At 42.1% G+C, this 27935-nt stretch overlaps 1 protein-coding gene across 10 annotated transcripts; it reads left to right on the top strand.

The window, feature by feature from the left end:
- Positions 1-25: 25 nt before the first annotated feature.
- Positions 26-27935, top strand: nedd4l (NEDD4 like E3 ubiquitin protein ligase). 10 transcript variants are annotated; one of them, XM_057019367.1, is made up of 33 exons: positions 26-360; positions 1656-1729; positions 4668-4749; positions 6001-6039; positions 6342-6395; positions 12700-12735; positions 13433-13483; positions 14358-14419; positions 14697-14799; positions 15342-15496; positions 15585-15720; positions 15832-16020; positions 16091-16168; positions 17470-17529; positions 17964-18101; positions 18233-18409; positions 19647-19844; positions 20149-20226; positions 20757-20771; positions 21740-21794; positions 21926-21984; positions 22314-22379; positions 22631-22860; positions 23810-23931; positions 24020-24090; positions 24204-24299; positions 24390-24463; positions 24569-24629; positions 24766-24825; positions 24903-25010; positions 25508-25604; positions 25796-25868; positions 26098-27935. In XM_057019367.1, the coding sequence occupies exons 1-33, from the start codon at positions 316-318 to the stop codon at positions 26198-26200; spliced, it is 3045 nt and encodes a 1014-aa protein (XP_056875347.1). In that variant the 5' UTR covers positions 26-315; the 3' UTR covers positions 26201-27935. The 10 variants fall into 10 exon arrangements, with proteins under 10 accessions (XP_056875347.1, XP_056875349.1, XP_056875348.1 ...); XM_057019369.1 differs by lacking the exon at positions 12700-12735; XM_057019368.1 differs by lacking the exon at positions 20757-20771.

The raw sequence follows: 27935 nt of genomic DNA, 5'->3' as shown, positions 1-27935 counted from the left end.
AATTGTTAGGAGGAAGTCAAGTGTCAAACGATTTGGGAGGATAATCTTGGAGTTGACAAAAGCGGACACTCAGTATAAGCATTTTGGACCCGGTTCTATTTTTTAATGTACAATTTGTATCCTGGAAGAATCTCGCCGTTAAGGATTACGTCAGAGGGCCGTGAACCAGATTAATTTTCCGGGCTAAGAACTGACCACGGATTTCAGGAGCACCGCACGGCAGAGAAAGGAAAGTGGGACTTTATTGTTCAAGGCTAGCTCGCTAGCTTTGCCAACTGGCTTGTTTTTGTGTGCAAAGCGTGGACCACAGGCTTTATGGCTGCGACGTACGAGCCGATATATGGACTGTCAGAAGACGAGGTAAATCATGTTCTCGATGCCGCTTTGTTGTGTAGATGGAAGTATAACCCGACATCTGGTCTAGGAACTCAGCCAAAGCTAACTCGATTGTTAGCAGGTAGTCCAGCTAACATCGGCGAAGCCCATGGTTACATTCCATAGTATTGTTCAGGCAGCTGTCATTTCCTCCCTACTGCCCGTGTGTCCATGGGGTTAACGCTGGTATTCAGTTTAATCGCAATTCACCAGAGAGCCCTCGCCATAACATTGCAATTAACAGCAACCCCGGGAGGAGCAAGCAGGGTAGCTATGAGTTGTTCTGGAATAAATGTGTCCACACCGTTACTAGTCGTGCCACAAGTGCTATTTTCCCTAAACCGAAAGGAATCTAACGAGATTCTGACTAGATTAAAATCATCTCTGCACTTTAGCATCGACTCTGTCTCACTCATGCCATTACTAGATCACTTCAGTAACGTAGTTCGAAGCACCAGATCCCCGTTGCTGCCGCTGTTTTGGACAAAACCAAACTATTTACTGCCCGAGCAGCTGTAAGATCAGAAAAAGGCCCCAAGAGACGTAACTAATGCTGTCCTAAATAGCACCGTTGGGGTTGTTATGAATGATACGCAGGGTGGCCGAAAATAATTATTACACATTATTTTCATTCAACGCTGTGAGGAAGAATATGGGCGTGACCAGTTGTTGGTCTGCATGAGCAGGCAGAACTGTGGGCTGAGTCTCTGCTTCTGCAGGTCACCAAAAGCCTTTAATTCTGCATTAAGTGCACAAGAAACATCTTATATTTTCACTACCAGACATACTGTGTCTGTTGCATATCAGGATTTGAGATACCAAAAGGTCAGAGCTAAACCTAGACTAGGCACTCTGTTTTTGTATTATTAGGTAACTTAATTCACTTTACCAGCCTGGCTGTGTTTTGTCAGTCATTAAAGAGAGTTAAAGAAGGTGTTGATAGGTTATTGTTTAACACTGCTGCCGCGTGTTTTGAATCACACACCATATTTTCACAAGAGTTTTGGTTGCTGTCAGGCAAAATATTGTCACATTTGAACAAGACCATATCACAAGGTGCCTTGTTAACTACTTGCAAAACAGCAAATTGAAGGAACTAGACTTAAACATTTGAGGATCTTGTGTAACCTTTACCTGCCATGGTAAATGTTGCTCCCTGCAAACAGATTTTACTTCATTCCTTGCCATATGAGAACGGACGCAAATTAACTCAAATGCTTGTGCTTTATACTTTATTCCTCCTGTGATTTGAACTAATCTGCCACTTGTTTCTTTCACAGCATGAAACAAGAGTACTGAGGGTTAAGGTCATTGCAGGAATTGATCTGGCAAAGAAGGACATCATTGGAGCAAGGTGAGCATCACTGGAGATCGTGCTTCCACCAAAGGTTTCTTAGATGGGACCAACCGATATTACAGTGTGTGCCGGGTTATTGCACCAATGCCATTTTTATGACTGGGTTATAAAATGGTTGCAAAAGCCCAACACAAGTAAAACATTAAAAAAAAAAGCCCCAAAGCTTTTAAAAAACAAGTGTATTTATGCTACATTTTCATGAATTATGTTGGGGTTATCATCCCTTTTATATTGATTATTATTATTATTATCAGCTGTAAATAAACAACAGCCTCCCTGTTAGTGGATGAGCCTGACAAGCACAGACCTTGACCACTAAATAACTAACCTCAGTGTGCCTGACGTATATTACTTTCTGTCTTTCTGTGTTGGTGCTTTAGTGTGTTAAATCAGAGCAAGACTAAGATGATGAGATAACGATGCACACAAGTGGCTGTCATTTTGGGTGTCCATGTAAGGCTGCACATGCATGTAATTGTCCTCAGCTCCATGCTCTTTGAATTAGAGGATCTCCTTCTCCATCTGTTTTTGCAGTCTTTCCCAGCATGATGGTATATCCCCCCCACTTTCACAACATTCCTTTCACGAAGACCTTAAACTCATGAGATAATTAATGATTAGCCACAAGCCTGGACTGTCCTGCCTGTAATCTGATCCTTACTATGTTTTCAAGATAAAGACATTTGAGTAATGATTATACACACATACACTGAGTCACATGTGTAAGTAAAAGTTCAACCTTGAGATATATTTTTTCATCTTACACTCCTTGACCTTCTTTCACCGTGGGTGATCAAATGTAACCCACTGGGATCCCAACTCTGGTGTGAGATTGCGTAATATCCCTGAGCAGTGTTGAGTTTTTAATATTTTTCAGCAATAAAGACAAGTGAAACATCTGCTTTCTAAGAATAATCCACCTTTGTTTATTCAGGTTTGCAATACTTTAGTCAATTAATAACACACTGTAACCATCACTCACTGCTTAGTCAGGCAAATTATTTTGTTCATGCGCTAAATGGAAGGATTTATGAGGTTCAGAACAAATGTCACATTCTGACCTTTGAGAACACACTTTTCGAAATGCCATCTGATTCTATTAAAGAGCCTGGTTTCCAAATAACACAGTTGGAAATTTCCTTTTTTTCATGATTTGTAAAAATCAGATGATGGTGTGGGTCTCGTATGGAAGCGCAGGGCAGCAGTGTACTCGGGTCACAGTCCTACTGTCTCATAAAGCCTTTAGTGCCTAGAGCCTGCTGCCTCAGGTCAAAACATATGCTGTCACTATTTTTTATGTGCTCGTCAGTAAAAAATATCTGCTAAAACAGGGACAGCAAGAATGTCCAACTGACCTTGCAGAAAAACCAAACCCAACAAACTTTTAATCAATTTTTTTCTCTTTTTCTCTCTCTGTCAGGACAGTGACTAAAAGCATAATAATGCATGTTCGTGGGACCTTAGAACAGATGCAACAGCCCTAGCTTTAAATCAGATTGCAATTGCAGCTTAGGGTGCCTATAACTTGGCAAAATTATTGGGTTTTTTTGCCCTTCGTATTTTTGTATATTATCGGCACTTTAGAATTTAACAGTTTTATGCTATGACTCATGACATTAGAACATTGAATTTAAACTGGAAACCTACATTATCCTCGTCGCTCCTGCTGCCAGTTACTTCTTTGCTTGCATGCTGAGCATGAGAAGCGGACATCCTCAGTGAAATATTTTGCCTTTTGTGAATGCCGCTCACATGCCAGAGTGCATGTGTTTGCATCCTGATGCCCTGCAGCCAGTGCGGCTCCGCCTGGCTCAGACAGAATCTATAGTTTAATAAAGAAATACTGAATCAGGCAGGATTTGGATCCATGGGAGACAATATTGACTTGGAGGTCTTTCACCTCATAGGATACTTTAAGATTGTTGACTTGCTCCTTTTGGTCCAGATGTGTTCTTACCAGGTCTATATAAATGCACATTTCCTCCTCTTTCCTTCAGTTCTGTTTCCCTCAAACTAATTGAAGCAGTCTATCTGTAGGCTTTGCTTGGGACTTGTGAAAATCCGTGACATATTAAGGGGGCCAGTCTATCAGTGCAAACCCGTGGCCCTCGCTCAGCATTGACCTGGATTAGCTTGTTTCTCCCAGAAGGATTTTTGTTAATAGATGGCGCCTCAGTGCTCTTTAGGTACAGAAGGGCTTTTGTTTTCCTCTTACCTCTGTCAGGGGCTGTTGGAGGTTAGCTGCACATTAATTAGTCATCAAGAAACAACAACTTTGCTTGTGTGATGTCTGTACCCCATACTGCAGAATAAAATATAGATCCTATGTGCTTATTTTAGTTTGCTCTTTCAGCAACTGAAATCGGTACAAGACTGTTCCAGCCGGACGGCCCAATCTAATTTTGCCTGCATCCATTCTGGAATTAGACCGGTGGTGATGATATATCATTTCCGGTTGGCAGAGGAACCACTGAAATTGATGACAGTAAATCGGATTCAAACTACTCTCATAGGTGATTTGATATGAATGAAATCTTATTTTTAATCTTGCATGTCAAGTCTCGCTGCCACAGAACCTCAAATTTAATTTACTCGGGGGCAAATACGATAAGCACCCCATCTCAACAAGAGCACTTTAGGCATTTCAGAACAGAGTTAGCAGTTACCGGTACACTTGGTTTTTTTTGGGGTTTTTTTTTTACTTGCACCGCTCATCTCAAGATGCTGTGTTCTATTTTTAACACCGCTGTTGAGAGCTGTTAATGCTGATTTCATCTCTTGAAATGAATAACCTAAATTACATTTTATTATGTCATATAAGGTGCAGACCTGGGAGAGATTAGTTTTTCTTGCACTGACAACTATATCAAGCCTTCAAAATCCCTTTGCTCTACTGATCCATTGATTTGCTGCTGGTGTTCTTTTGTCTTTTCAGCGATCCATACGTCAAGCTTTCCCTTTATGTCGCAGATGAAAATCGAGAGCTCGCTTTAGTCCAGACAAAAACCATTAAAAAGGTAGGTGTAATCTAAAACAGTTTTGTTTGCTGCTTTTCTTTGCCTATTTTTTTTTTTTAATCTTAATTGTTGCTCATTAACCAGATCCCCTCCAGCTGTCAGTAGCTGTCAGCTGAAGAAATGACAGGAACTTCCTGATAAGTGGTACCGTCCAGAGACATTTAACAATCGCTCTCCCCATTAGGCAATTCCAGGGAGGGAAGTTTTTTTTTTCAGCAGGGGGAGCTATAAACTTTCTGCTAGGGTAAATTCCATTCTGTCCCTGTCTACATGAGCTTTAATGGTCAACTAAATGTTACTATGTGTAATTCTGAATGTCTTTTGTGCTGATTTACATTATTTACTAGGTCTCTTTTTTAGGAATATTTGCCTTTGCTTTAAATGTTCCCTATAACATGGCTTTTAAAGGTGTCCACATGTAGCTGCAAGCCAGCCCTCAGCTGGAGATGGGCAGCTCAAGATTGCACACAGGCAGACATATGCTGCCAGTAGCCATGGTTGCTTTATTGGATAAAAATAGCTGACAAAGCGGTGCTATGTGGAGCAGAAAAAGAAGCATCGCCGCTCTACTCTTCTGCAGGACGTAAAGTGGGGCGAGTTTATTTTTAAAGCTAAAGGAGTAACTGAAATAAGTAATCATATAGGTTAATGACCAACATCAATAAATAGAAATGACCCTTTGGTTATGCCAAATATTCATATTTTTTCTGAGGTATTTTTAATTATTTGGTGAGATTTTGAAAGTAATTGTACTTGTCTGCTCCGCGTCTTTTAAAGGCCAGCAGGTTTATTTTTAATTCAGCTGTTTTTACAGAGATGTTGTCTTTTCACCACTGTAAAATGTTTATTAATCAAAGGTACTTGTAAATTAAGGCTTCATTGACATTTTAGTGTTTATGTTATGTGAGTCACCAAAGGAATTTTCATGCAATGTGCCACATAGCTCTCAGTCTGTGTGACACGTGTGAGTTAGAAGAAAATCTGTGCTCCAGAATGCTGAATTGACATCCTGGAAGTGGGTGAATATCCTCCTGGTTGCTATTTTGGGACTAATGCCAGTCACCGAGAGAAAGTGGCGTAAAGAGATCACTGGTGCACGTCAATTGAGCCTTATTTCTCACTTCTGTCGTTCTCTCAGTACGAGTTGGATCGGTTTCATACATCTGTTCTGTTTTCTGAGGAAAGAATGATGGCGGTCACTGTGCAGTTAACTCTTTATTAGTCTAACTACATCTCCACTTTTCGTTTTAGACGCTGAATCCCAAATGGAATGAGGAATTCTTCTTCAGAGTGAGTTTTTAGTTATCTGTTAGATTCCCTTTCTCCCATTACAGTTGTCTGTCATTGACTTTTTCCAAAATGAATATTGTGTTGTTGATGAATTGCAGTGTAACTGATTAATTAGTGTGACTAGAGTAGCCACATGGTTATCATTATTTCCCACAAGTATAGCACATTCCACTGTTTGTAAAAGTCAAAGTCAGATATTTTCTACTACATGGATGCATGTGCAACTGCTTTGGCTTGGAATAGTGTATAAGCATTTAATAACACCTTTTAAAACTCCCATCTTGTATTTTTTGTCAACACAGGTGTGTCCACAGAATCACAGGCTACTGTTTGAGGTCTTTGATGAAAACAGATTGGTAAGACTTGCATGCATATTTTATTTTAGCAGACAACATAAGGGAGCAAGGTTGAATAGATGGAAATCTAGGTGGAAAAATTAGTCTTTTTATGATTTTGCTCTGTCTCATTTGTTGTACACTCTGCAGACGTTTTGAAAATATCCTGATTTCAAAGGTTGCATGACTTGCATATGACCACATAGTATTATTATTATTATTATTAGTCTATTATTGGTCTTTCTAAACCTCCATATCTTCAAGATCACATCACTGTGAACTACTTGGCACATGAAAAGATTACAAGTCAAAGAATTTAAGCAGTGTTCTTCGTCAGAAGTGCTCGATTTCATGTTGGGCCACATATTCAAGGAAAGAGGGAGTGTACAGCCTGTTTTATCTGTTTCTTTCATTGCCCTACTTTAAAGTTTACTGCTACGTTCCTCTTATGTCAAACTTATCAGATTTCCCCTGCGAAGGAGAGCGCTAGCTTCCACGACTTGTCAAATGAATCCTCTTGTAGGCCCTCAGTTACCATGACAACTATCTGTACAGTGTTAAAGAGATGGGGCAATTAAAGTAGCACAAATAAGTTACTATGCGTGCAACCAATGTCCATTGTCATGACATTTCAGGAACAGTCTGCTTCTTGAGGTTTTCTTGACTGCAGATGCGCATTCATTCATTAAAGGCTGCTGGTTTTGTTCCAGTACAACCATTGTGCGAGGACAAAAGATGCATGCCTTGGCAGGGCCTTTTTTAACACTGCATGCTGTACTCTGTGAGGGTTTATTCAAGAGAAGACGATCTCTGTTCGATTTATAATTAAAACCCTGGTTCTGTGCCGATGTCCTTCTGTGTCCCCTGTCACTGGTGCTAAACCTGGTGACAAAACAGCAGCGCTGATATTTCCTTCTGCTCATGCATCTGAAGTAGAAGGGATGGGAGGTTGGACCAAGGAGTCCCCGTTACATCCTTGCTTTTATATCAAGATCTTTATTCATTTCATGGCAGCTTCTCCTCCCCTGGCCGTTATTTCCTTAAAGGGCCTGTTTGTTCTCTTGCACCCACTGGATTTATGGATCCTTTTCCCAAAGAAATGAAATATTCCTATAACATTTCGTGCTATAGCAGAGATCGGGGCTTATGCTTGTCTACTGACTATAAAGTCAACGCCCGCAAAATATAGCAGGACCAAGTGGGTGCCTGACATTTAAAATGGAATGTGGGAAAAAAAAAGAATAGGCCTGCAACACAGTGCACAGCTTTGTTTGATGAAGCACGTTATGTCACTTGGCAGGTTGGGCTTCTTGCCATTGGACCACACATTGGCGTTTTGTTTCTTTTATACAGAACATTCTCCACAAGTCTTCGCACACACAGTTATTGACTCCATCCAACACTGTAGGCAGTGTGTCATCACTAGTATTACTTTGTGCCAAGCCACCATTTCTTCCCGCTCCACAGTTCTTTCCTCCACTCGATATCGCCTTTCCTCCTGGTGCCACAATAGGTAACAATAGGGACTCTGCTGCATTGTAAATGGATGGAGTTGCAGCACCAAAGACTAAACTAGTCATTCTTGGTGCTGATGACTTTAAATTTCTCGTTCTTTCCCTCTCTTGTTTAAAGGTGAAATAGCTTTCACTGGCTGATCCACTAATGAATCAATTTGCTGACTTGCAGTCTTTTTTATGCAGACTGATCACAGTTTATACATTGCTCCGATGGCTTTTGTGTCCAAATAGAGTTGCCTGTAAAGCCAGACAGTCAAGTGCTTGTCTGTACGGGGGAGACAGCGTGGTTTATTCTGCTCAAAGACTTGGATGCCTTTCTGCAGGGATGACCGTGCTGTTTGCGTTATCAAAGCTGTAATCCCTCAGTTTTTCTCCTCTTCACTCCGCTCCTGCTTTTTTTCAGTCCATTTTTAGCAACAACTCACTTTTGTTTTTAATGTTTCCAAGCTGCCAGAAGTCACCACTCAATTTGTTCTCTAGATTTATTGTGTTTAATTTATCTTTTTATTGGACAACTACTTTAGTCCAATTCTTACCGTTGTTTCCAAAGAATATGTTGTTGTAATTATCTGAAATGGGTAGAAGGTACAGTCCCTATAGAACATGTTTGGAGGGGGCATTTGGCACTTGAGGGCAGCATGGGGCTACAGGAAAATGTAGAGGGGCTATTTGCGGTCATATGACTGACAAGCAACCCCCTGTCACCTCGGAAACCAGGAGCGCCAACCGCTCTTCTCCAATCATGTCAGGAATGCTGGCCGTCACTCGGCTCAGGCTATTTCTGCTGTCTGTCTCTGGTGCTTAGTAGTCCTGGAAGTCTGTCACACTGGGATCTTTCTTTTTTCTTTCCCCCCCTCACCCTTTCCCTCTGCAGCCTCTACCCAGCCTGTCTGTACACGTTTAGTATTAAATTGTCGGTCCCACTGCAGTAGCAGTCGGGTTTTTGTGGTGTGACTCCTTTCCAGTTTGTGGGAAGAAATGTTGTGGAGAGGCTCTGGGAGAGCTTGAGGGGAGGGGAGGGTGGGCGACGAAAGAGAGTGGAAGGGAAAAAAAGGGGATCAGTCATCCAGTCAGAGGAGTGAAGTGGGCTACTCTTAAAAGACCAAGACGGGAACCAGAGGGGAAAACAGAACAGCCGGCCAGAGTGGGAACAGGAGCTGTGGGACGTGAGCTGAAATGGCGCAACGTCTCCGTTTGTACTTTGGCTCAGGCCGCAGCAACACGGCCCCGGAGATATTGGAAGGAGACTCGGAGGAGCAGCAGGGAGACAATGATGTGGCCACGCAGCTTTGTATGCAGCCTTCTCCGGTACTGTTGACTTCACAGGACCCAGCTGTTCAGCATGTCCAGCCAAGGCCATTTGGTACACGATCAGAGCCTTCGCTGAAGCGTAGCTCCTCTATGTTTATACCTCAGCTCGCTGCCTACGCTGAGCCGCGGCCCACCAAGAGCTCTTCCATGCTCATCTCTCTCCAGCGCGCCAGTGGAGCTGCTAATGGGGACACCTATGCGGATGATGTCCCACCACCCTGCTATTCTCCTCCAGGACCTGCTCCTGCCTATACTGAACCACTGACTGAAGCAGATGTGCCGCGCCATCCACCGCCGCCATACTACAGTCCAGATGCGTTCAACTCACAGACTTTTTTAACAGAACCAGAGCTGCCCAAGCGCAGGGTTTTTAGTATCGGTTCCAATGGCCATACTGTGTATAGCATAGGCCATCCTGGTATATGTATACAAAGGAATCCTGATGGTTCAGACATCAAGCATGTCAGAATCCTCCCCTATGGGGGGTCAGGGTGGACTGTTGAGCAGTCGAGTTTGGACCAGAGTTCTGCTTTTAATGGTGGAACACAGAGACTGGTGTTCCAGCTCCAACCAAATCTGAATCAGGATCAGAACCAGATTAGGCAGCAAACCAGCTCATCTCGAGAAGCGTGCACAGATGTCGCCGGGACCAGCTCAAGAGGTAGGCGAACGGTGCGTTATCCCAGAATCCGAATGGAGAGAAGTTTGTCTCACCGGAGGCCTTTGCCAGAAAGTCAACACCAGGAAACGGCTGGAGAAAGTCAAGCCGAAGAGGAAAACCAAGAAGATACAGAGACCCAGAGAGTGGACGGAAGGAACATGTCTAATGGCTGTACCTTTAAAATCAGCGGGGATACTTCCAGAAGGCAGCCTCATTTCAAGATATACTTCACCCCAGGCAGAGGTGGTAATCAGGATGTGAGCCCGGGCAATGAGCCTACAAGGAATAATCCCAAGGTAACATATTAACACAAGTGATTTTAGTTTAAGATATCTGTGAGTGGTCGTAAAAGAAACACGAACATGGTCTTTGGTTTAGAGTGTCCTGGACTTATTAAATCATGAATAAAAATCATGAATCTAATGCTTTCTCTACTGTAAATAAGTGAACTCTGTAAAAGGCCTAGCTATTGGTGTTTAGCTTTTTGACATAATTTTATTATTTCTATCACCATTGGTATGAAGCCCAAATTATGAGCTCGGTACAGTGCAGGAAGAGGGTGGTGACATTCTGGGAAGTCAAAAGCCCCCAAACAGGAGTCCTAATCTAAGTCACACACTCTGGCTTTCCTTTCACTCCACACCCACAAGCATCTGTAACGTTACACAATTCGGTCAGTTCTGTCACGTAAGAAAGTTGGGAGCAGGAACGGCTCTTTGTTCTCCACACACATCATTGTTAAACACAAAGACAACACTCAAGCTCAATAGCATTGGAGTGCTCTTTGAGAGTTGGCTGTTCTATCTTTAGTCTGTTTCTCGTGTGCTTGTTGATTTTAAGAACAGGCAGGCAGCATGTCTTCTTTGGCTCTGGGCTGCTATGGATCTGTAGCCTTGCAGCTGCTCCGTCGGTGATTAAGAAGCTGTTGTTTTAAGCCAAATTATCCCCAAGAACTCAAACAAGCTCTGATTAGCCCTAAAGTTTGCTAACTTTTGATGTTACTGTGGTTTGCTTTTTTTTCCATTATCGGCTGAATATTTGGATGCAACTACATCTCAGTTTTTTACAAAAGCATCTCAAACCCGTAATTATCTGCTTTAATTGCAACCTGATGACTTCAGTAGCTAAACTTTTGGAAGAGCCCTCTATACTACTTTGCCCTGTCCCCCCCTCAGTGTTACTCTGGTGCATTTTTACTCACATTCTCTTCCCCTTTTTAACTACACATGGTGTTGTGTTACTTTGCGTATCCCGTTTCTCATGCAAACAGGAACTCCTCATTTAGATATAATAATAGGTCTTCCCCAAATGGTTGCCTGGAGTCGGAGTGCCCCTTTTCAAAGCCCTGCATAATAGGATTGCAAGTGTGCGTGCACACCAGCTAGGCTGTCTGCAGACAGTTATGCCACTATGCCATACCCTCGTACAGCCCCATCCCATCCTCCCCCCATTTGCCATTCAGGAAGAGCTCTTGTAGGCCACTGGGTTTTCTATATTTACCTGAGACGGCATTGTGGATGGATTGGGACGGGAGGCACTCTGTCTGGTGAGCATGTGAGAGGGCTTCGGGTTGCTATAGTTGTGAAGTGCTTTTCCCTGCCAGCTCTGATCTGTCCAGAGAAACATGCTAGCACACTTGTAATCAGTTATCTTAGCAGAGACACTGTTGAGTAGGTAGGATGAATTTCTCACTTTGGTGCCAGCCCAAAGTCCTTTCATATCACTCTCAAACTCACACCTTAATCTTATCACCTTGAACTTGCAGTCTGTTAACACCCTGTCCAGGAAAGTGTCGGTAACTTAAAATGATTTAAAAGTTTAAGTTTAATGTAATGCTTTGAAACAAATGTGGCATAGCAAACCATTTATTTCTTAAATATGCTGTTAGAATACAAATATAATTGGGTGGTTTTTTTTTATGTGGCAGTTAAAAAACTAGGAAAGGAAAGCCTGATTTGGCTGACATTTTCTCTTTGTGTTTTATTGGCAAATTATATTTGGATCCAGCTTCTTACTCTCTGGCATGTGTCATTCAAAGTTTCATCCATCTGCCCTCCCTCTCAGTGACTGTAACATGGCCCTGAAAGGCAGCTCCGGGCTCTTTTCTGACCCTCTGACCCTCTGACTGCAATATAATCTATAATATAATCTGACATCAAATTTGCTTCTTTATGGTGATGAAAGAGGTTGCTGCCCTTTCATAGCAATACAAGTGCATACCTAATTTCCCCATAGGCTGAAGGCGTTTTTTCATTGGTACTTTAAAGTGACAGGTGTTACACAAATTCACAATCATTTATGTTTATCTTCTTAAAGCCACTGCTGTAAATGCTAGTCCTGACAATGCGACAGAACAGACCCCTGCTAGCATAGCTATGGTAATTATCATATATGAAGGACTAAAAGATTGTTACCATACTCATGTTGGGTTGGTTCAATTGTAAAGTTACGGTTTACAAAAGGTCAAAATGGTGCTGCATTTTCCTGCATATTTTTCAAACCTTTGTCAAATCATTGTACAAGGATCAACTTGATGATGGTTGTGAACAATTTGGACTGTTATTTATTTTCCTGTGATGCTGTAACAGCACAAAGTCTTAAATGTCTTCCATCCTTCTGGTTTCGAAAATATTTAAGCGATTTTCTAATGAGATGGTGAGACTTGCATTTTTATTGTTGAGATTCTCATTCTTGACTGTTTTCCAGCCCGTTAAGGCTTCCCCCAGCTGATATTAGAAAGCTGTACAGGAGTATTACACATTGTTTAATTCCCTGCTTTATTACAAACGTCACTTTTACAAACACCCATGTTCTAAATCAGTTGTGTCCTACACAGGCGTCTTCAAAGAATGGCTTTTTCAGTCTCACACAGGTAATGACTACTGGGGCTGCTGCTTTGTGGTCCAATCATTCACCAGCCCTCCCCCCTTCACACACACACACACACATACTTTTCCTCTCAGTCTGCATTAATCATGGCAAAGATGGATTCATCAACAGGCCGCTTAAATCTGAAACGCAAACCCATCCCGGTGCTCCCCTGTTGTCACCTCTGTCCGTTTTCTCCCTCTGTCTAGCCGACTTGGCATCAAATCTGGTGGCAGTGGAAGTTGTTTTTCCTCGCTGGTTCATTGGTTCTTCTCCTACAAAATGATTCCAAAGGCTTGTCCAGAAATAAAACCCTAGACTGATCTTTTCTGACTGGATCTTCGCGAGATCCTAAACTGTTCTAGAAAAAAAGAAAAACCTCAAATTAACGAAACAATTGCGGTCGTAAAAAAACTTGAGACTTGCATTCTTCTATCAAAACCGCAATTACATTGCTTTTAAAGACCCTCAATCTAGAAGTTATTTCTGGATGGGCTTCCCATAAAATGCTTAAATATATGTTTTTTACACTGTTTATTATATAAATGCTCCTGGGCCTTCTGCTGTTTTTGGCATTTCACCTCAAAATTGTTTCTTTTCCCTTTCTTATCCTCCTGGAAAGTTTTTGGTATCCTCACACGCTCGAGGACGGCTGCTTCTGAGATTAATCTGCTGAATTTGCTTTCCCCCCTCTTTTCTAGACACGAGATGATTTCCTGGGTCAAGTTGACGTTCCGCTCAGTCATTTACCGGTGAGCTCCTTAAATACTCAGCTGTTTCTTATCTTTCTCACTTTTCGTTGTGCTTGAGCATCCTCTGTGAAGATTAGGCAGGGAGAGTTTGGTGTGTGTGTGTGTTTCTCTGTCATTGCGTAAGAAAGTGCAAGCTACACAAGTAGCCTGTTGTTACAGTCGACCACTCCTTGTGGGAAAAAAAATGCATTCGAGGATACGTCAGATTCCCATGTTCTTAATCAGGAGCTTCGATGACTGCTGAGACACCGTTTCAAAACAATGAGTGTATGCTGTGTGGGTATTCTTGCGTTTATGTTTGACTTATACAAGAATTAAGGGCCAAATAAGTAGGCTGGCATTATGAGTCAGCACGGTTCCGTTGGGAGCTGTTCTGCCAGACTGGATTTTGCTCTGAATTTCTAAACTAAATTTAAAGGTGTAGCATTATTGATGAGTTTCCTACTTGAATTTCTTTTTAATCAGGCTTATTCTTAAGACGGCCAATAAACAGATGAGCTGAATATGCATTGACCACTGTATCCAAGGCACGCTTCTCCGCTCATGTTTATTTTACATCTTTGTTGATAAGTTGGATTTAAGATCGAGGTTCTGAAAAGGAAACTGACAGAAATCCGAGTACATGGTGTGCAGCCAGTTCAGACTGGTTTGACCCAGACCACTGGGAAAGCAGTGAGAGATTGCTCTGAATGACAAAAGATCTCTTTGCTCTCCAATATGTAACAGGAGAAGCTTACGCTTGCATAAGGGCACCGAGGTGGGTGTGCAGTGGGTTCCGGTAATGTTTTAGCTCATGAGTCCGATATTGTGACACTCTCTAACGTGTATTTACTCGATTGATTAATGTTAACAAATGCTTTCCCTTCATTCGCAGACAGAGGATCCATCGATGGAGCGTCCGTACACGTTTAAAGATTTCCTTCTGCGGCCCAGAAGGTCAGTTTCTAAACCGTGTGAAATCTAAAGGATGAAACTGGATACTGGTGATACACAGTTTTAGGTTAAACAGCTTTGCTCAGCTTGTAGAATAAAGCTGATGCTTTAATAAACTCTATCAGTTCTTGTTACTGTCAGGTAAATAAAAAAATCCTGTGTTGTGGATGAAGCTCACACTTCTCTATCTTAGCTGAATAATGGCTCTGAGTGTGCTGACATCTGGTTTTCACATGCTGTTTTCATGTTGGTCCTATTTTTGATGACGTTATCACTCTAGTCACAAATCCAGGGTGAAAGGTTACCTACGTCTGAAGATGGCCTATCTGCCCAAACAAGGGGGACAAGAGGAGGAAGCTGGCGAGATGAGGGAGGAAGCCGAGGTGAGAATTTGATCACCGTCATAGATCAGTGTGATCTGAGAGCTGATTTATAAGAGCTGATTGGACCAGGAATAAATAAATACACAATTACCTAAAGGTAAATCAGACTCTGGTTTTTAGAGCGTACCAAGAAAACACTGTTTTAAGTGTAGAGATAAAAGGAAATGGGAAAACGCCAATGTCAAGCAGAGAGAAAAGACTTTCTTTGTAACTGGGGAAAATTAATGTGTCTACTTTTCACTCCGCGTTCTCAAAAACCAGGAATCATTTGGCTGCCAGTTTCTGGGGAAACTTTTCCAGTTCAGCATATGAAAATGCCATTTTCAGTGCTGTTCACTCTGTACCATTTGCAGAGTGAAATTGAGTGGAATTATACTTTATAGACTTCATGTTGTGATTTAGATTTTGTATTTCTGTTTACATTATAATAGCAAGCAGCTCTTGAGACCAAAATAAACCCGAGTTGTGGTGTATTGCTCATACCACTTTGATCATAAGTTTAAATCAAGGCTTCATTTTCTTTATTAACCTTTCTGTTTAAGGGATGGGAAGAATCTGCAGACTCTGGCTCTCAGCGACCCCAACAACTGCTGCCTCCGTTACCCCCAGGGTGGGAGGAGAAGGTGGACAACCTTGGACGCACCTACTTCGTCAACCACAACAACCGCACTACACAGTGGAAACGGCCTTCTAACGTGTATGCTGGAACAAGCTCTAGTTTGATCTAAAACTCCCCAAAAAACGAACTTCACCACCCAACAGCTGTTTAAATGTTTGTTCCCCAGGGATGTGATCTCTGAGACGGAGAATGACAATCAACAACAGCAGATCCATCAAGAAGCACACCGCGTTTTCCGTTCAAGGCGCCACATCAGTGAAGACTTGGAGAACGAGCACATGGAGCCCAGGGACCTGGACAACGTGAGAGAAAATAATATTTACCTCACAATCCAACGAGCCACAGGGATGCACTATTCACACATGATTGCATCATTATCGTCTCATAGCCGTTTCTCATTTATGTATCTGTAGTCCTGGGAGCTGATCACAGAAGAGGATCCTAATGAGGCCATGGCCCAGTCTCTCCCCAGTACATCCTCCGTCCTGACGCCGCAACACCCACATACACCTGTTACCCAGGAGTTCTCTGAAGACCTAAATCTGAGGCTTTCACTCACCCCTGATACGAATGGGGAACTGCCAGGACCCAGCTCTGCTCTGGTGAGGTCTCAACTCTGATGTTTAGTCGTCAAAATCAAATTCACCTCACTACAACATTTTTTATATCCAGGGCCAGCTGTCAAACAGACTCCGATCCTCAAGTATGACAGATGGTGTCAGTGATCAGGCCCAGCCTCCTCCCCTTATGGTAGGTTTATTAGGACAATTTCTTGTCTGTTCCTGTCTCTATTTTAAATCTCCTCTGTTTGTGTTGCTCCCAACATTTCTGCCTAAAAAAATAAGAAGGCAGTGTTTTCAGCTGCTTATTCTTTGTCTCAGCACATCTATTACTCAATTCACGTCTCAAGCTCCTCCTAGCATGTCAAATTTGCACCTCTTTGTACCTGGCAAATTTTGATTCCTTCTCACCTTTTTCTACACCTTTCCATTAGCGAGTTTTATACTGGATGTCTTTTATTGGGGGGAAAAAAATGTTGACTGTACTCTTTTGTAAGTAGAACATTAGCAAAAAAAAAGATTTAGCACAGCATTCCATTGGCTCAAATTCCCCACAAAACTCCTGAATCATATCATTTGTGGCGATGCAGCAGAGCAAGATCAGTCACAAGATCTGAGTCAGATGTTTGTCTCACAGCTGAGTCACAGCAGCGAGCTGGGCCCTGTCAAGCTGAGAATGAAGTTACTGACATCAGATTTTCCATCTAAGGTTAAATCTGCGTAGGCTGGTGTACAGTAGGCTCATTAAAAAGACATCAGATGAAATTGTGTGTTTCCTGTAACAGGGAACGTTAGTTCTAATCACACAGTTCCTCATTATATTTTGGTGTGTACAGGTGGGTGTATATGACATCCTTTTCTTCAAAGACTTTGTACTGTAGCTGGAAATCAGGGAACAACTACATATATAAAATAATAAACATAATAACAATAGGAATAGTAAGAAAGCAACTATAGAATTAAACTTTGACACTTTGACAGCTTTAAGGAATCAACTCAATTACATTGAACGCTCAAAATACAAATCCTGTCCGTGTCTCCGTGTTCTAGATTCGGCTTCTAGGAAAATTGAATTGATATTTTCTGATTAGGTTTGCTTTTCCTAAGCTCCTCTAAACTTTTACATCTTAATTTTATTTGATCATTTATACCAATAACGACGGTGGTAATTCTGAAACTAACTGTGCAATTTCTTGTTACTTGTCAAGCTCAAACTTTTTTATGCTTCACTGGAAATCCTCTTCATTTTACCTCACAAGAATCCCAGCTACCACAGTTTCTTGCCCTGGCTCATAATCAAGAGAATCTCCCGTTTCTGTCACTCCTCACCTCCTTTGAAATCAAATTCACCCTCATTGTTAATTCACCATTTGCTCCCTCCCTCTTGAACCAACGCTTGACCACGTCCCTCCTGCCACGTTTCTTCCACTCTCACTGGAAAAATTCACACACTGTGAACTAAAGATCATCTTCCCTGTTGTCTACCACCAGCAGGGCTCCCAGAGCAGAAGAACAAGAGCTCAAACAGTCTCAGGTGGTGAGGAGTCAATGGTAATATCTCAGTTTATATAACGTTTAAACCCCATGAGCACACCTCTTTATTCCCATACACTCCATAGCATGGCGCCAAGTCCCCTGAGTAGTTTTGTGTTTCTTGCTTTATTCAGCTTAAACAAGAAGGCAGCACACAAATACGGTGTTTTCACTGGGTGAGCGCCATCTCGCACAACTTCCCGATCACGTCGCCCTTCATTTTAAATGCTGGCATACTTGCCACCTAAATAATAATAGATTCTTCAATTTAAATAAATAAACTTATGAAGAAACAAGGTCACCGTGGTGCTCGAATGTTGGATTAACTCTATATGAGTGTCTAATCCATCTGCAAGGTCTCCATGGATGCTTTCTGTGGGGAATCAACTACTATAGATGTCTGTGCCTCTCTTCCTATTTATGAGTTGTTTGCTCTCTCCACACTATGCCAGTCGCCCTCGGCAACAGGTTACACCATGACCACACAGGGCTTGCCGCCCGGGTGGGAGGAGAGGAAGGACGCAAAGGGAAGAACTTACTACGTCAACCACAACAACCGTACCACCACATGGACGAGGCCAATCTTGCAGGTACGTCAGGCCAGCATGATGCTATGAAATCTAACTTTTCTTCCCAACACTATGTCTTCTTCCAAGACTATAGTTGAAATAAAATCTGAACCCCCACATTATAACCTCAAAAGTACTGTTCCCACCGACAGCTGACTGAAGACGGCGCCAGCACCTCAGCAGCACCATCAGGCGGAGCTTCGCCAATGGTACCTGCATCCATCCCCTCTTCCTCTTCCAATGCCTCCAACAACCACCTCCATGAGCCCCAAGTCCGACGACCTCGTAGCCTCAGCTCCCCCACTGTCACCCTTTCCAGTTCCTTGGAGGTGAGAACTAGCCACCCATCCCATCCCACTCCACGCTCTTCCTCCAGTCTTCTACCTTTTCCCATTTCTTTCACCCCATCTTCCAAGGCTACCTTTTCCCCTTAGAAGGTGAACAGGTCATTTTCATCACCTGTAACTACTAATCATCAATCTTGGTTTTCTCCTGTAAAGTTATCTTAGTCTTTCAGCAGGTTTTTAAATTAATCTGTGGCAATGCTACGGAATTTGCTCCATTTTCTCATCAATCACCGAAACCACCTCAATTATCAGTGATGAATTGCATTATTATGTTATGGTGGTAAAGTGATTAAGGCTGGATAAATTACCTTTATGAACCATAAATGCTGTCAATTATTTAAGAACCATCTACTGAAGCAATTGTTTGCAGGTCCCTCTTTGGCTTTTCTTACCCTTGTTCAGGAAATATTTGCCGTCAGTTTTAGAATATTTTTTTTAAATTTATATCACATCTGACATTTTGCTTTTTATTGAACCTTTATTTAAACAGGTAATCTTGTAAAAATGCAGGCTCTCATTTTTAATAGATGTCTCGCTTGACATTTCAGTTTTATCAATGCAGTTATAGTTTATTAAATCCACTCAGCTCCAACTTTAAAGTATGCTCCATTGCTATAAATAACTTTGTAAATGAAGATCTACACTAGGTGGAATATCCAAATGGTCTGTTATTGACCTTGTGTTGCATTTAATGACTTTATTGTGAGCCATGTGCAATACCGAAGGGAACCAGCCTGGTGGGGAAGGAGGTGAGGTTTAATTAAGACGTGTGGATATCTGTGTGTGCCTGTGCGTGTGCGTGCAATCAAAGGAAGGGAATAGTCACTGAATAATGTAATTATATCTTCCAGTGGAGGTGGGCGGTTTGCAGTTTAATTATTGCAGTGTTTTCTCTTGTTAAAAGTAAGATCAGTCAGTGATAATTACTGCAAGAAGAATGATGTAATGTTAGAGTTATTAGCCTGAACGAGTTCATCTTGTTCAATATTGTTTAAAAAAAATGTCAGATGTGATGACGTCGTATACATACTGTTTAAAAAAGCAATGTTAGTTACTACAGTTCATTTTAGTTACCAGCATGTGTGATTTAAAATTCTTTTTCTGTTTTCAGTGATGAGATATTTCATCCTTGCAGTCTTCCATGTTTGGTTGCAGCTTTTATTTTTATTTTTTTCAAACAGAATTGGAAAGAAACCGGGTTTAATTTTTTTTGTTCCAGGGAGCAAACAACATCCAGGTGCGGAGGGCCGTAAAGGACACGTTCTCCAACCCACAGTCTCCTCAGCCGTCTCCTTACAGCTCTCCCAAATCTCAGCATAAACCGGAACAGAGCTTCCTGCCCCCAGGCTGGGAGATGAGGATAGCTCCCAACGGACGTCCCTTTTTCATTGATCACAACAGCAGAACAACCACCTGGGTGAGACAACACTTCCGCTGATAACATCTGTGCATCTTCTTTTAAATTTAGCTCCATTGAGTTCAAGTGGTGGAGCTCAGTGGAGGCAAAATAATAACATTACTGTTATTATCCAACTCTACAGAGACCAAAATTTCCATTGATCTTCCAAAATGTTTTGGCGACATCTGGTGGTTCATCTTATTTTAACATGTACAGAACGATCTTCTTTAAGATGTACTCCTCAGCATATGTTTTAAGTTTAATGTCCTCCCCCTACCTTTGAGCCTTAATGTGCAATCATGTCCCTTCTTTTGACAACCAGGAGGACCCCAGGTTAAAATATCCAGTCCATATGAGGAACAAGAACTCAATGGAGCCGGGTGACCTTGGTCCTCTTCCTGTAAGTCTTGTCATAATTAGACCTTCTGCACATTTATGCATTGCATCACTACACAGTTTAATGTCATGAGATGCAAATTGTCAAAGATATATATATATGTATACACTAGTATACTAGTATATCTATACACTAGTATACTATTATATGTATATACTAGTAAGAGAAGTTTGTTGTTGATCTTGAGCAGTTGCTCTCAGATGTTACCTTTTCAATCCCGGTGGATGGGAACAATGTTACAGATGACAACAGAGCCTGTGGGATGTGATAACCCATAATTAGGAGGTAGAGTCTGTCTCTCACCTGCTCTATTATCTGTGAGACAAAGACAGCCTCCTGACATGTGGTCCAAACATTAGTATTGGTAGCTGTTGAATTATTGCAGCTTTGCGGGCTCACTGATCTGACAGCCTTGTGTGGTGTGCGTGTGCGTGCGTGTGTGTGTCTTTTCTCTCCCTCTTTCTCTTTCTTCTCCGATCTGATGGATCTAATGTACTCTACTTCTTCAACACCTGGCCATGTCTGTTTGGCAGAACCTACTAGAGGAGGTTGGTTGGTACCTCCTCCCTCTGCCTGCCTACTTACCTGTCTGGTTTGGTCTGGTCAAATGCCTGCAGACAGCCTTGCGCTTTTTTTTCCTTCTCTTTTTTGATTCTATCTTTTTCTCATGACCGGCATGGATGGACTTTACCACCCCTACTTTCTCCATGTATTTCCACTCTTCTTTCTCTTTCTCTGTGCCTTCCCTGCACCACCACCACCCCTCCTGTTAGTAATTTGACATTTTGGGGAGCTATCTACCATTCTCCCAGGGTCCCTTGTACTGCTTCACGTCCGTGTCCCTGTGTCATTGTTTGAGTCACAGACTGGGAATTTGGGAAATATAGCTGATATTTGCTGCTGTGGTGAAGGAAAAGTGGGTAGAGGGTTAATAATGAGGTCCAAAAGGAGCTATAATTGTGTGCAAGAGGAAGGAATTATGAGCTGCATGTGTTACTAGTGTTTCAATCTTGGCTCTCCTCTAACGCAGTAACAATAAACTATGATAAGCACAATATTGGCATACTTAACCCCCCGTCCCCACTCTACTCTCAATTAATTTTACATATTTTTTCTTAATTGCCTGACTGCTGGTGCTGTATGAGTGTGTTCTGTACGTGTGTGAGGCCTATGAGACTCTACTGTCTGGTCATTGTATCAGTGGTGTACTGGTTTGGACTGGTAACAGTGGTTAACCTTTGGATGTTGTGGTTGTATCCCTGCCTTGCTGACAATCCAGACATGACTCAAATAGAAAAATTAAAATCCTTTTGGTTCCTCTGTCAATGTGTTTGATTGGGCTTTTCAGGGTTTGGACACGAGCAGTCAGACAAGGTCAATCAAACACAAGAATAAAAAAGGGAAAAGAGAAATTCGGATGGATCTGAAGGACTATTTGAGCATGGCCTGTTTATTGGCGCAGTGTAACAGAGAGAATTCTTTTTCTCAATTTTTCACTCTGCTTCTTTTTCTTTAGCCTGGATGGGAAGAACGGGTTCATTCAGATGGGCGCACATTCTACATCGACCACAGTAAGACAGTTCTATCTTGCAGCCTGTTTATTCAGTGACGTGTGTTGTAGAACCAGAAAGATGCGAGTAAAATAGATTCCCAAAACCAAATTCAAACACCATGTAAGGAACTGATTCCTGTTTCTGTACAGACACAAGAAACACTCAGTGGGAGGATCCTCGTCTGCAGAGCCCAGCCATCACAGGACCTGTGAGTATTTCACTCTCGGAGAGAGACAGAACGTACTGAGACGTAAGGTTCGAGCCTTCTGTACTGAAGCAGCAGATGTTCTTTTCAGGTTGAACATCTGTCGATCACACAGTGTCTTCAGTGTCTGAGACAAATCAATTTCTCGCCACCGCTCAGCACAGCGACGCGTCCTTTAGTTTGTGTGCCACCTAATAGATAGATAATGATTCATGTCCGTGGCCACATGTTTACACATGCTACAGTCACACCGCTGTGCCGCTCTTCATGTCGCAGGTCCGACCGCTGTGTGGAAAGTTCTTGACGTATATGTCCATGACTTGTCTGTGCAGGCGGTGCCCTACTCCAGAGAGTTCAAGCAGAAATATGACTACTTCAGGAAGAAGTTGAAGAAACCAGTAAGGATTTCTTTCTCCCTAAAATGGGTTTCTGGGGTTTTTTGTGGGGGGAAACGGCTAAATTTGACCTAAATGTCAGGAAACTGAAGGCTCTTTGATTGCATTCTTGTTCCTCACAGACCAAGATTGATATCTAGATTGCTTGTTAAACAATTGCTGCCAACATTTCACTTCTTTGCAATAAACACTTGAACTTAACTACATGTTCCTCAGCTGCCATTGCATTACATGGGACTTTCTATTCATCCTAGGCTGACATTCCCAACCGATTTGAAATGAAGCTACACAGGAACAACATCTTCGAAGAGTCTTACCGGCGAATCATGTCGCTGAAGAGGCCCGACATCCTGAAGGCTCGGCTGTGGATTGAGTTTGAGTCGGAGAAAGGACTGGACTACGGCGGTGTGGCGCGAGAGTGGTTCTTCCTCCTGTCTAAAGAGATGTTCAATCCTTACTACGGCTTATTTGAATACTCTGCCACGTAAGTCGCTGCTTACTTGTGCTCTTGCTGAGAGTTACAGACTGTTCTACCCTGCATTAATATGCAGTGACTGAGATTTATACAGCCAGCTCTATAAAAAAGGAATACGGGAGGGTCGCAGTACCATTAAACGAATGTTGTTAATGTGTAAATCAAGGTTTTTAGGGCTGTTTACAAGCACCATTCATTATTATTACTTCATAATAAAAGATAGTTCTGTGTTAGCAAAGCAGCATAAGTGTGCAAACATGAAAATTTCCCCTCCTGTTTTTGGTTTTGAGTGAGGAGCAGCGTTTCCATGTTTTCCCTGAGAGATTGTTAAAAGTTTCCTTTCACTTTTCCTCTCATTCATAAACTCATCCTGGAGCAAATGTTTCCCACATACATTCAGCCTAAAGGAAATTAAAATGACCTATGCTTTGTTCCGTTTCTTGGCACCATAAACGGAAGAGGCTTAGCCCCCCTCTGCCATCTAGGTTAAAGGTTAACAGAAAGTAATCACTCAAATGCAGCTTTTTTCACAGCACATTACAGGCATCGGACATCATTGCTGTTGCTGTTGCAGCAGTTAAATTAAATAATCAGTTGTATCTGGTGTCTGCGTGACTCATTATTATGGTTTTGTTACCATGGTAAAGTGGAAAAACACCACTACAGGACTATATATAACCTGTTAATGTTGCTTTTTATGTATACACAGTGTTCTGTTCCACGAGGCACTTTGTGCTGATAAATGCCCTAAAATATGATTTATAATCAACATTATTACATTTGCAATAACGGCTGCACAGGAAAAAAACGGACTAATCGGAACATTTTAATGTTTAAAACCCCACTGAGTCTGCGATGATGGTGAACCTGAGGCCTGGTGGGAAATCATTGGCAGCACACCCTCATCTTGAGCTTAATTAAACAGCCTGATGTTCTTCCTCTGGTTTTCTTACTACAGGGACAACTACACTCTGCAAATCAACCCCAACTCTGGTCTGTGTAATGAGGACCACCTCTCCTACTTCAAGTTCATTGGGCGCGTGGCAGGAATGGCCGTGTTTCATGGAAAACTACTGGATGGTAAGCTTCTTAGTATTGGATTCTCTTCTGGGTACATTTTCAAGCTTGTCATGTACTAGATTTGAGTTGGTTTTTTTTCATTATTTAGGATTTTTCATTCGACCCTTCTACAAGATGATGCTGGGAAAACAGATCTCCCTGAAAGACATGGAGTCTGTGGTAAGAACCCAGCCATGCAGTTACAAACTGACCAAAAGATCTGGAAACACTGAAGCTCTCATCAAAGCAGGGGAGTGATCATTTACTCATCTTCTTGTGCGCTATGTCTGCAGGACAGTGAATATTACAACTCACTGAAGTGGATTCTGGAGAATGACCCCACTGAGCTGGACCTGAGGTTTTGTATTGATGAGGACAACTTTGGACAGGTGCTCATCCCCATTCCCTTAGAATCCAGAATACCGTCACCGAGTAGGTGTTAGTAGCACGTTGGCCTTTACCGGAATTTTCCATTTCAGACGTACCAGGTTGATCTGAAGCCCAGCGGATCAGACATGGTGGTCACAAATGAGAACAAAAATGAGTACATAGAGTAAGAACGTGGTCAAATTTTTAATTCTTTGGTCGTTTATATAATAATAATAAAATAGATTTTAAAGTCTGTTCCTTCATTATTCATCTCTGTTTCCTCTGACAGCCTGGTGATCCAGTGGAGGTTTGTTAATCGGGTCCAGAAGCAGATGAACGCCTTCTTGGAGGTAGTTATTGCCACCACTTGGGGGCAGTAGAAACCCAGCAGAAAGCGTTTATTTTGCCCAAACTCTAATTTAAACGTGCTGTTGTTTAATGTTTCATCTGAGTTGTTATGAAAGTCTCTTTCTGTTTGATTCTCAGGGCTTCACTGAGCTCATCCTCATCGACCTGATCAAGATCTTTGATGAAAATGAACTGGAGGTATGACTTCATCTAACACTGGAGACATTTTCAACTTCATTAAGCGGTAACGCTTATTTGGTTCTTTCCCCGGGCAGCTGCTGATGTGCGGTCTGGGTGACGTCGACGTTAACGACTGGAGACAACACACTGTTTACAAAAACGGCTACTGCCCCAACCACCCTGTTATACAGTGGTTCTGGAAGGTAGGCCTGCGATGTATCTGCACCATTAAACACACGTAACCTAAACAACACGTGCAGCCACACACACCCTTTTTGCCATGGAACCTGGACATTTGATAGTAGCGGTTGGTGCAACAGGTTTGGTGGCCTCGCTTCTGAAGATCAAAGTCTGTTTGGATGAACAGGCTTGTTTGCTCTGATGAAAGAGAGTAATACCTGCCCTGGTTATCATCTGTCCTACCTCAAACTTGCACAGTCCCACAAGCAAATACATACTGGCAACACACACACACGCACGTATGCACGCACACACGCGCACACACACACACACACACACACACACACACACACACACTTTGACTTGTTCACTTGAACACTATTTGAGATTGTGCTGGATGTGATGTTGCCAGGTCATCGCCAGGCTCCACGTGTTTAGTGGGGTGTCATTGAATGTTATATGATTATTAAATTCTGCAAATGCGCAGATATGTTCAGCGTGCGTCACTTTGTCCTTTCAGGTTGTCCTGCTGATGGATGCTGAGAAGAGGATCAGACTCCTCCAGTTTGTTACAGGGACCTCACGTGTGCCCATGAACGGTTTTGCTGAACTTTATGGTACCTGGGGAAATAATTTATTTATATTTTAATGTATCCTTGTTTCTTGTTTGTAACATTATGTCGATTGTTCTCTATATTCATGAGGGAACGCAAAGAATGAAGCAACCAGTTATAGAATATAGAATCTTATGATACAGTTTTTATTTAACTGCTTAGGATAAAATTCAATGTTTTGTGCTTTTTGTCAGGTTCTAATGGACCTCAGCTTTTCACTATTGAGCAATGGGGAACGCCAGATAAATTGCCAAGAGCTCACACGTGGTATGTAAACACACTCTGTTTTATTTTTTAGGATTTAGTAAATTCTCACCTTAGAAAAGCAGGTTAGCATGATGTCTGACAGGAACATCACTGATGTTGGAGGTGTTTGGACATAAAAAGATTCGATTTTTTAAAGGATTTTTCTTGTATCGTCTTTAAACGTGTCACGCTTATTTACACGTGCACGCTTTTTTAACTTTTATCCACTTGTCGTTCTCTTCCTCTGCAGTTTTAACCGCTTGGATCTGCCTACCTACGAGTCATTTGAAGACCTCAGAGAGAAGCTCCTCATGGCGGTGGAAAACGCGCAAGGCTTCGAGGGGGTTGACTAAAACATCTTGGAGCGCATCCAACCCACCACCAAGAGCAAAACTAAAAAAAGTCCACAGGGATATCAAAAGAGTTGCTGTAGCAGTTCTGCTGTACTGTAATGCCTAACAGTGAGCCGCCTCCACAGCACGGTGGTTTGAGACTATACAGCAAATTTATTGAGCCAATATGCCTACGTCTCTGTATCGTTTTAGTGCGGGTAGGTCGCTCCCTAAAGGTGCTGGGGGGAAAGAACAGGAGAATCTGAACACTGAATGCTGAAATGATGAAAGCTGCCCCCTCTCCTCCCCGATCTGCCCTTTCTCTCCCCTGGTTTTGTGAAAATCTGCAGTGCTGGAACACACTGATGCATTTCAATAGCTCCTTGATGTATAGTTGGCTACAGCACCAGTATTCAAGCACCTTTCAGCGGAAGGGTCTCAGCATGGCCTTAATCTGGCTCTTACGTGCACTATCTCTTTGAACCTGCAAAAGGCACTATGATCACAACTCAAATCCTTCGACCAACACCAGAATACCTTAGGAATGCTAGCCAATCACGTGTCAGGAAATAGGCCGCCTCCCTCTATACAGCCTCGCCTGTATGCAGCACGATCAGAAATCGCCAGTGCAGCCTTTTGTAGACTGTCCTTAACTTTTTTCCCACTTTTCTTTTTTCCAGCCACGGTTAAGATTCAAGAATCGAACAGATTTTCTTTATTTACTAGCTTTTGACACGCGGCAGATTTTTTTAAAAAAAACAACTGATAATTCTTGCAGGAAAATAATTCTGTATTTGTACTGATGAACAATGTTGTTTACTATTTTGAAAAAAATCCCCAAGATCTGGCGTGTGATGTGTAAATCCGGCTACTCCCTGAAATAATTACTCCATATCATTTGTTAAAGTGGTAGCAAATGTGTTGAATAAACTGTTTTTTCTATGGTAGTGCTATGAAAGCAGCATGAAATTGTAACTTGTGTTTGCTTCGACCACACGGTAGATGAACCTGGGTGAGGAATGGGCCTCCAGGTCAAGAAGGGAAGCCTGGCGACGCTGTTTGCTTCATGGTTATACTAATACTCTCCTGCCTCTTGCTGTTCATAATGCTGTAAATTGTTCTAAACACACCATTTTAAGTTCTTTCTTGATATATAAATATATGTATGAACTGCATTTATCAGAAGTATTACTGATCGACATCATGAAAATGAAGCTGTATGTGGATGTATGGATGAAAAGCTGTGATTGCCACTGAATATAAAGCAGCACATTTCTTAATTTTTATCTTCTTTTTAATGTTTTTTTTCTTTCTCTCTCTCTCTCTCTCTCGCTCCTTTTCTAACAACATTGAACCTAAAGGGCACTTTATAGATCACTCTGAGGTCATGTCACCCGTTGTATGTCTTCTGTCATTAACTTGAATGTGATTCTTTTGCTTTCGGGGCTCTTCCTGGTGCAATATAAATAGTCTGTAAATGTGGGCTGCTGCTAGAGAAGCTTGACAGAGGTGAAGCAGAGACTTCACATCCTTCAGTATCGGTCATTTTCCCCCTTTTCTCCACATTCTATTGTCTCTTCTCCCCTCTGTGACCCCCCCCCCCCCCCCTTCTCAAAGTCAGTAGTTCTTTTTTTAATATAGGGTTTTCCTTTTTTTGTAATGAATGATGGGAAATGTCTCTTTTGTTAAAGATTCCACCACTTTGCAACTCTGTGGTTCATTTATCTTCGGGTCGAATAAAAATCAGTTCCCAGAG

Source organism: Takifugu flavidus, chromosome 20, assembly GCF_003711565.1.
Source record: "Takifugu flavidus isolate HTHZ2018 chromosome 20, ASM371156v2, whole genome shotgun sequence".
In the NCBI taxonomy this organism is placed as follows: domain Eukaryota; kingdom Metazoa; phylum Chordata; class Actinopteri; order Tetraodontiformes; family Tetraodontidae; genus Takifugu; species Takifugu flavidus.
The sequence above is the reverse complement of the archived record's forward strand: the minus strand, read 5'-3'. Positions and strand labels throughout refer to the sequence as shown.